Below are 9,780 nucleotides of genomic sequence, written 5' to 3' on the forward strand. Positions count from 1 at the left end.
CACACATATATATATATGTGGAAGAGTGCCTAATAATTAAAACTGTACAGAAATAGAATGTGCTGCCTTATGAAATAGTGAGTAGAGGTGTTCAAACAAAGGCTCATAAATACCTCTCCAGGATATTGTGATGGTCCTCAAATTATAATCTACAGACTCCTGTAGGTCTCCCAGACTCTTGCCAAGAGTCAAATCTATTGTCATAATTATGCCAAGTCATTATCTGCCTATCGATACTCTCCCTTTCTAGCCAAATTTCTGTGTGAGTTCAGAATTCCTTCATATGCCTCAACCAAAACAATATGTCACAACATATGAATGCCAAAGCAGATATGAGAACCCAACTGTCTTCTACTAAGCTAGACATGAAAGAGATTTGAAAAATGTGTAAAGCAATGACACTCTTTTCATTTTTAAAATAATACTTTATTTTCCCCAATTACATGTAAAAGCAATTTTAACATTTTTATTTTAACTTTGAGTTCCAAATTTTCTGCCTCCCTTCCCTCACCTCCCCTCTCCCTAAAAGCTGGTAAACAATTTAATATAATCATGCAAATCATATTTCCCTATTATTCATGTTGTCTTTTCATTTTTTGTTTTGGAAAATGTAGTAATTGCTTATTAAAAATACTAGCTATAATTGCATGTAATTACTGTTACTTTAGCTGAAATACTATATATATATTTTAAAATTTATCACTTTTAATTTTTAATGTGGTAAATGCTAATAGATATAACCCACATAAGCAAAATCTGTTTAGTCCTCAATAATTTTAAAAAATGTAAAGGGAGGGGCAACTAGGTGGCACAGTGAGTAGAGCACTGGCCCTGGAGTCAGGAGGACCTGATATGGCCTCAGACACTTGACACACTTACTAGCTGTGTGACCTTGGGCAAGTCACTTAGCCCCAATTGCCCTGCCTTTCCCCCTCAAAAAAAAAAGTGTAAAGGGATCCTGAGACCAAAGTTTGAGAACTTTTTTGTTATTTTTGCTATGGAACAGGGAGTTCATATTTCAGGTAGGATTTGGACACAGTGTCTTCTATGATACCTAGCAATGTATACCTAGGATTTTATGAAATAAATTAGATAATAGTAGGGATATCCCGGAGCCAGTTTAAACCAGCTCACAAGAGCTAACTTTAAATTTTCAGTATGAACATCTATTTAGACCTCTTAAATCAGCAAACACTAGAAATCAGAATTAGATTTATCTTTTTGTTGACTAAGACTTAAAGTGATGGGGAAAAAATGTAACAATACAGATTAAACTTAAAAGTATGTCATGTTCACAATATTTTTTCCCCTGGGAGAGCCAATTGTTAAACATTTCCCAGCACATCACACTGGACAGTATTATTCATAAAGAGGTAAAGTAATGATAGAAGGCCATCCTCTGAGCCAAGAAGATCCAGGTTTAAGTCCTCCCTCTGAAATACAGTTATCCCCTCCACACCTCGAGTGTTGGGGGCATGGCACACACACACCTCCCTCCGCAATCCAGAAAATCCATGTAAAAGTTTTTGGCCCTCCCTTCATACCAGAGAAGAAATCTGATTTGTTATAGTATTAAAAGATAAAATATGCTGATATTATACAATACTGTACATATATTTTGTGCATGTCTGAGTTTCTAAACTTTCTCTGTGTCATCTGCTGGCCTTTGTGAGTTATCTGAGTCTTCTGCAAAAATCCCGAAAAATTCCCATTTAGTTTCTTATGTCAGCCCATGATATGTTGAAACTGTGATGGTGAAAGTCACAATGTGGAATGGATAATTGTATGCTGTCTTCATAGCCATAGGCAAGTCATTAAGCCATTCAGTTTACTCAGGCAGCTCTCAGACCATAAGTTACAAATGAATTGCTGAACTACACTGGCTGAGACAGTTTTGATACTGGGAGTTTAGCACATGAAAATAATAGGTTCAGATTCTGCTACTCTTGCAAAAAAAATATAATAATAATAATGATTAAATGCTCAGTTGTGTGGTATAATCTTAAAAAATGCTGTAAAAGTTCAGGTGGAAATGAACTCATCAAGGTCTGAAAGACTTTTGGAGGAGGTAGGATGTAAGCTGGAGAATAGGTAGCATTTATGTAGATGGAAGGAAGAAGGAAAAAGCATTCCTAGCAGAGGGGATACAATCAAAAATATGGAGATGGGAATTAGCATACTATTTTTGATAGATCGTAAAGGTCCACGCCAAATGGTAAAAGAGTATACGATGATATAGAATTGGGTTTTTTTTTTTTAAGGATGAGCTTATAAGGATGCAGCTTCATTAATTATTTCACCCCACTTAAAAGTAATTACTTTTGTTAAGTAAGAACACTTCTTGCTTGAATCAGTCAATCAGAACTAATTGTGAACACGGTCCTTATTAGTCCTTGAATCAACCAAAGGTGTTACAGGGGGTGTTATAGGCCACTTCAGAAGGGGTCACATATTTTTGTCTGCTGCCTTAATAAAATAGCCAGAGACGGGTATACAGGAAAACTGAATTTGGAGTATTTGTATGTATCTTGTAGATGGAGTACTCAGAAAATGAAGATGAAACATTAATGTCGAAAGCAGCATCGGCCGCTGAGATCCGCTGTGAGCAAAAAACCTTTCTTTCTGAAAATAACCAAAATGTAGGCTTGAGTCTAGGAAAAATTGTGAAGCAGACCACGTGAGTTTTTGGTGCCCTGAACTCTTCCCACACGTACAAAGCAGAATGTTAAAAAAAATGCCATTAAGGGAGGTACACTGACATTTGAGAATGGAATTTCCTAGATGAAATAAAAATCTATCTTTAAGAGCAAGTTTATATAATTCAGTCAATCACCAAGTATTTGACAAGGGTCTACTAGGACTATGCTAGGTATTGGGGAAACCTAAGCAAAAATGAAGTCTCCTCGGCCTTCATGGAGTTTATTTTCCATTGAGTGACACAACATGTTCATGTAAATGTGTACATAGAAAAGAATTTAGGTCCTCAGCTCTCTAGCCATTACTCCAGGGGCGGTGAACCTGGGGTCTCGAGGTTATGTGTGGCCTTATAGATCCTTGGGGGTAACCTTTTGACTAAGTCCAAGCTTTACAGAACAAATCCTTTTATTAAGGGGATTTTTTTGTGTGAAGTTTAGATTCAGTCAAAGGTCCAAACTTGAGGACCTAGAGGGCCACATTTGGCCTTGAGGCCACAGGTTCCCCACCCCTGCACTACTCTATGCTCCCTATCAAAACATAGTTTATAGGGTTGTCAGTAAAATGATCAGAAAGGCCTTATATAGGAAGGAGCTATAACTTTACCTGAGCTGTAAAGTAAGCCAGGGATTCTAGCAGGTATAGATGGGAAAGAAGTGCCTTCTAGGTATGAGGAATAACGTATTGCCTGTGCATAGGTATGGGAGATGGAATATTATGTGAACAAAGAATGAAAAATGTTCTGTGTGAGGAATATTAAGTAGGCCAATTTGGCTGGTCCATAAGGTACCTGAAGAGGTGTAATGTGATGCTCTCACCAGCACAGAAGTGGTGCATTCCCATACATGGTTTTCTGTAGAATTATAACATATAATTTTCAAATCATTTTATGGGAATGAAAAGTCAAATGCCCAAATGTATCCCTGCTTCCTTTTAGTCACATTCCCTAGTCATATCTCTAGAGTAATTTGGTCCTTGACGGGTATATCCAATCTAGTATGAGTATGTCTAAAGTACCTATTTCATGCCAGGCACTGTACTCAGTTCTGGAGCCAAAACAAACAAACAAACAAAAAAATAACTCCTCCTCTTGTTGTGTGGTCTTCAGGCTTCATGGAGCAAGAGGATATGAAAATCTGCACATCCAGGAGCCCTAAGGAGCTCTTGTACCTGTAAGTTGTTGTATCCAAGAGGCTAAATTCCTGATGCTCAAGTACATACAAAAAACTTCAGCAGATCCCACTTATCTGTAATCAATGCTATTTTGATCCAGTTTGGGTGCAAGTTAAGTTTTGTACTCTCTTTGAATGCATGAATGAACGAACGATTCACTAAGCAGATTGAGAGAATGTATTAGACTGGAAGCGGGTAGAGAGGAGGGCAGTATATTCGACCCACCTGAAGACCCAGCTAGTATAAAGAACTGAAAAATTTCTGAAGGACTGTCATACACAGCTTACTTGCAGACGCCTTCACTTGCAAACATTTCATGAGCAGTTTCGGTAGTTCAGTATAGTCATGTGTTCACCAAGCATTCATTAAATTCTTACTCTAGACAATGCTGTGGAGATATGAATGTGAATAGGGCTTAGTTTCTATTCTCAAGGAGCTTACAGTTTAATAATGAAAGTTAAGAGGAACAAAATTACAAGGGAGAATATGGCAAATACCATAGGAGAAAAATAATGGAAAAGTGTGTTTAGTGGAAATAGAATTTGCTGTCAAAGGGTATGAGTTCAAATCCCATCTCTGTCTACTTAGTACCTGAGCAGCTTTGGGCACCTCCCTGGGCCTCATTGAGTTTCCTCATTGTAGATAAGGCAATTGGACTAAACAACCACTAAGGCCCCTTGTAACTCTAAACCTATGATCCACACCAGTCATTGAAATAAACCTTAACTTCATCGTCCAGGCCTACTAAATCCTCTTGCTTTCTCCAAAACCAAAGTTATATTTGCGTGTCCTTCCAGGTTGTATATTGTCTGCTCAATCTAGGAGTATTACTGGTGGCATGAGTCCTAACCCTCATGAAGCCTGGGGCTTGTGGACAATTGTAGAATTTTGGTTTTATATATTGGTTTAGAGGGGCTAATCTGGGGTAGGTTTGGGGGTGGAGGGATTCCAGAAAAAAAGGTGACAGGTCTTATGCATATGAAGAATTTCATGTTAAGTTTTCACTGTTCTACACTCTAGGCTATAGCCCAGTCCTGGATAGAAGAACCCTGTAATGAAGACATACCCCTGGCCACTCCATAACCAGTAGGCTCCTATTCCAGACTCAGAAGAAACAGAATGGCTTTTGTGGCCCCTGGCAAGCTTTAGAGATTCCAGGAAGGCATGATGACTGACCAATTCCCCAAAAATAATGAAGAGAAGAGGGGCTGAGGGGCACGGGCAGGACAGGGGATTGTATAAATTCACTTATCCAGGGGAAAATAATTATTTGTTATTTTGATGATGTTTGTATGAATTTAAATGGTATCATTAAATATTAATGAACAATTGCAATTCTTTTCAGATTTTTGCTTGAGGCAGCTGGCATAGTGGATTAACTTTCAGGCTCACAAATCTGGTTCAAATCCTACCTCCGACCCTTTCTAGTTGTATTGCCCTGGCTAGAGCACTTATTTCCCTGTGAAACTTAACTCCCTAACTCTAGCTAGCAGTAGGAGTTGTAGGGGGAGGGGCGGCAGTTCCTAGACAAAAGAAATCATAGATCTTCACCTTATACCTTCATATATAGCTTTGACTGCCACAGTATAAAGAGTAATTGGTGCAGTAGGATCAGAAATCAGACCTAGGAAGTAAGGCCCATAAACAGTAATGATGGGCAAGCAGGAATTGTAGGTCTTACCCTTTTTGCTCCATGGTGGTTACTGCTTACTAGCTATGTTATTTGAATTAGACTTTCAATGGGCAGCAGAAGTCATCCATGGATTGCATATACAGCTGAACCCTGTATTTCAGAATGAGGAAATATGGATTCTGTTCCCTTCATCATCCCAACCTCAAGTGACCCTTAGCTTCCCTGTACATAATTCTCAGTATTTCATATTATGGATAACAATCTGCCCCATAACTACTTCACAGGAACAACTTGATTGTAGGATTATCCATGACTGGTATTTAACCATCTTAGTAACTTCTTAAAGATGTGTCATGTAACAGCAGTATTGTTTTAAGAATGACTTTGAGCAAATAAGTCATTTTGACTATTATAAACACCCAAATTAATTATAAAGGACATATGAAGAAATTTACTATTTGCATCCAGAGAAAGAACTGATAAATAGAAGTGTATGTGTGTGTGTGTGTGTGTGTGTGTATATATATATATATATATGTGTGTGTGTATATATAAATATATACATACATAATATATATGTGTATGTGTGTATATATATATATATATATATAATATACATATATTTGTGTCTAATGGTAGCCATCTCTGGGGGGAGGAAGAAAGAAAAAAGGAAAAAAAAGAAATTTACATGATAACTTTATTATATATTTAAAAGGAATAGCAAGTTGAACATAATTGATTTGCAGTTTCATTTGCAATCATCTTTTTTATTATACTAGATTGTAGAATTGCTTTTTTATTCCATAAATTTAAAATTAAATAAATAAATAAATTTTAAAAACAAGCTGTGTCATGGTATGTGCAGGATTTTTTGGTTTGTTTTGACATCTATTTTTTAGTTTTTATTTGGTGACCTATTTGAAGGTAAGTCAGCAGTTTGTTAAAAAAAAAAAAGAAGAAAGATTAATTGCCCACTTTGGGTCTCACAGTGATCCACAATAGATCATCAAAGAGGGCTCAGGGGTCTGTAGATCATGATTTGATGACCATTACAACGTCATGGAGATGTATTTATGTAGCCTCTTTTTGAACACCTCTACTGATGAAATGCTACTTTATGAGGTAACTCATTCCATTTCTATACAGTTTAAATTATTGGGGCATTCTTCCTTATACAGATAAATATGTTCTCCCTATGGTTTGCATTCATTTTCTTTTTTTTTTTCATTCATTTTCAATAGTCTTATTTACCTACCTAGAGTCAATCAATGCGTAGCTAGGTGGTGCAATGGTTAGAGTACTGGGCCTGGAGTCAAGAAGGCTCATTTTCATGAGTTCAAATATCTTCAGTGCTCTGCTGGACAAACGTGCAATTTTTCCAATATCTTTGGGTGAGGCCAAGTAGAAATAACTTCTGAAGAATGTTTCATCATGATAACTGGATAGAACTTCACAGGATGAGAGTTTGGGTATCCATAATTTTGTATAATACCACCATGAAGTTTAAAGCATCAATCAGGTACTGTGGTGCTCCCCACTCCCCTCATCCCAATTCCCAATCTTCTGGAAACTACTCCAAAAAATAACGGGCAGATACCTATGGCTCAGAACTATCAAATTCCAAGTCTACAAGGATCAGGTGTAATCTTGGGGGTGGCCTTAAAATACCTTTGGCTTTTTGCCCTTTGGTTCATTATTCCTTTATCCAGACTTTTCTCTAGGAAAACTCAAAATATAGATTATATAAGTTTTCAGAGAAATGAGTAAAAAATATTCCATTTAATAATGAAGGTACCAGGTACAGGGCAACCTTTAGTCTATACCACAGGGGGAAAGATCCACAGAACTCACACTAGCCCATAAATAATTAATGTAATTTCTCCTTTCTCTCCAATGAGTCTCACATTTCACAAGGTTCCAGCCTCACTATTTGGTTGAGACTCTCCTTAGAAGGGAAATAAACTTCAGGTTGCTTTTGTGGCAGCCCCTTGACATTCCCACTTTACACAAAAATCCCACTTTAAATCCTAATTTACACAAAAATACATGTAGGCTCTGAGATGCATAGCATCACCCAGTGATTGAGTCCCTTCAGAACAGAAACTTGGAGTTGCTCAAATAGCAGTGAATCTTCCTTCTTACATCATAGGGACTCATAATTATGTAGCCTTATGATACTACTCTGAAGGACTGAACTGCCTCAGAAGGAAAAGCACTTAAACACCTTAACTCCCCACCAGACCCACATCATTCTAATAAATTACGGTAATAGTGGGGTACTTAATCCATATCCTTTGCCCCCCTTTAATGTGACTTTACAGTGTGACCTCTCCAAAATACTGTCTCTGCCCAACAAATCCCCTTCTCTTGGTAGAAGGCCAGATTTCAGCACCCTCATGCTCAGGGTAGCTAGGGAGGCAACTCTCAAGGTGGGTGCTCCCCAGGAAAACCCCTCTTCTCTTTTCAGAGGGCTAGATTATAGTACTGGACATTGCCCAGCAATTTCCTCATCTCTGACAGAAGGCTGAATTCTAGAACTTGTGAAGTTGGGGTTGCTAAAGAGGCAAATCCTCCAAGAAAAATTTCTCAACACATCCCAAAGCTGGGGGTTAGGAACTCTCTCCACTTAGATCATGCCTCTCCACAGCATCATTTAGTTGGGAGCATGGGACTTCCACATGCCTTGCACTAAAGTAGTTCCAAGGGAGAGGGAAACCCTTCCTTCTGAAGACTTCAGTCTGATCCTAACTGCTATAAGACAAAAAGGGGTGGGGGGAGAGACTGTCCAGATGAATAGTTAATAGTTCAGCACATGGAGTGGATCCTCCAAAAATATCTATCCCATAGGAATTTTCAACAACCAGTTCATCACAAATCAGTCAGATCTATCTTCTGGGAGACAAGAAAGTTCAGGTACAGACCCTGCCTAGCAAGGTACAACGAAAGTCCCAAACAAAGCCCTCCTCCTAATCCCATCCCAAGATCACCCATTTGATCATGGAATTCTCTTGATCAATCCTGTCTACCCCTCACATATTCCTAAAGACTTCTTGAGATAAGATTCTGATCCAGTTGGGAGAAATACAAAATTATATGTATTCTAGGACATGTTTAGTAGGACCAGGGAAAGGGGTATAAAAAGATTTTTCTCTTTTTTCAATGGCAACAGACCCCCTGCTTATTTTTTTTCAAGCCAAGCATACAATTCTCGAAATGGGAGTCAAAATCTGAGAGTGAGATTAGGAAGATTAAGTGAGATAAGAGTCCCAAGCTAAAACCAAAATTACTGTAGCTACTATGACCAGGGACTCCCAAACAAATAAAGATTCATCAAGCCAACAAGTTGGAGCATATAAACAAGTAACAACCCCAACTAAAAGCTTCCTTACATGATGATGAGGTACAAAAAAAAAGGAGGATTGAAAAAAAATTCCATTAGGTTTGGCTATTGAGATCAGTGGTAACTTCAGAGATAGCAGTTTTAATTGGGAAGAAATCAGAAACCAGATAACAAGAGGCTGAGAAGTAGTGAGAGGAGAAGAAATGGAGACAAAGACAGCAGACAGTTTTTCTTTTTTTCTAGGAGTTGGCTATGGAGAGATATAGGGCGATAATAACTTGAGGTGATGATGGTGTTTTTTTAGAGGGTCTTTTAGAGATAGGAGAAACGGGTGTTTCCAGGTAATGAAGAATGAGCCAGTAGACATATTTCCAGGATGCAAGAAATTAGACAGTAGAAAGGGAGAAATAGAAGAATTGGGGTGGGGGGAGAGGCAATGAATTGGCTAGAGAATACAGAAATGGATGGGATAAATTCATCATTGAGCGTCTGTGTCAGGCTCTGGAAATTCAAGGACAAAATTGAATAGTTCCTGCCCTTGAGGAGCTAACTATGGAGCATACGAGTAGAAGCAAGGGTCTGAGGGAGGCTACTTTGTTAGTCACTCATTTTTCAAATGTAGAGGTGAAACCCAAGGGTCGGGACGGGAGTGGGAGGGGGAGAACAAGAATCAAATTTGTCCGCTACTGTCACCCTCTTAAACTCACCAAAAGTATGATTTAACAAATATAGTTAAAGCCTATGTCAAGAGAAAAGACAGTCCTCGAATCACATGCCTCAAGAGAATTAACCTGGTTGATGGCTGCACAATAGTTTACAGTTGTCTACCCCGACAATGCACCTTTCACGGTCGAGGCCAATAACAGTAGAAAGAGCCTCTCCCCAGGGTGGCTGACGCTAGGAGGGGGAAGTGGCGACGAGGAGGAGCCATGCTCCACAT

The 9,780-nt window shown here is 38.5% G+C and overlaps 1 protein-coding gene across 1 annotated transcript in view; it reads left to right on the plus strand.

The window, feature by feature from the left end:
- The window catches only part of LOC118858281 (maestro heat-like repeat-containing protein family member 1), a 111,408-nt gene extending 107,538 nt beyond the window's left edge, over nt 1-3,870 (plus strand). The window contains exons 32-33 of the mRNA XM_036768773.1: nt 2,535-2,601; nt 3,803-3,870. Of these exons, the coding sequence (XP_036624668.1) occupies nt 2,535-2,601; nt 3,803-3,870 (135 nt within the window). The remainder of the gene's footprint in view (nt 1-2,534; nt 2,602-3,802) is intronic.
- The last annotated feature ends 5,910 nt before the right edge of the window (nt 3,871-9,780 follow it).

This window comes from Trichosurus vulpecula, chromosome 7 (genome assembly GCF_011100635.1).
Source record: "Trichosurus vulpecula isolate mTriVul1 chromosome 7, mTriVul1.pri, whole genome shotgun sequence".
Classification (NCBI taxonomy): Eukaryota; Metazoa; Chordata; class Mammalia; order Diprotodontia; family Phalangeridae; genus Trichosurus; species Trichosurus vulpecula.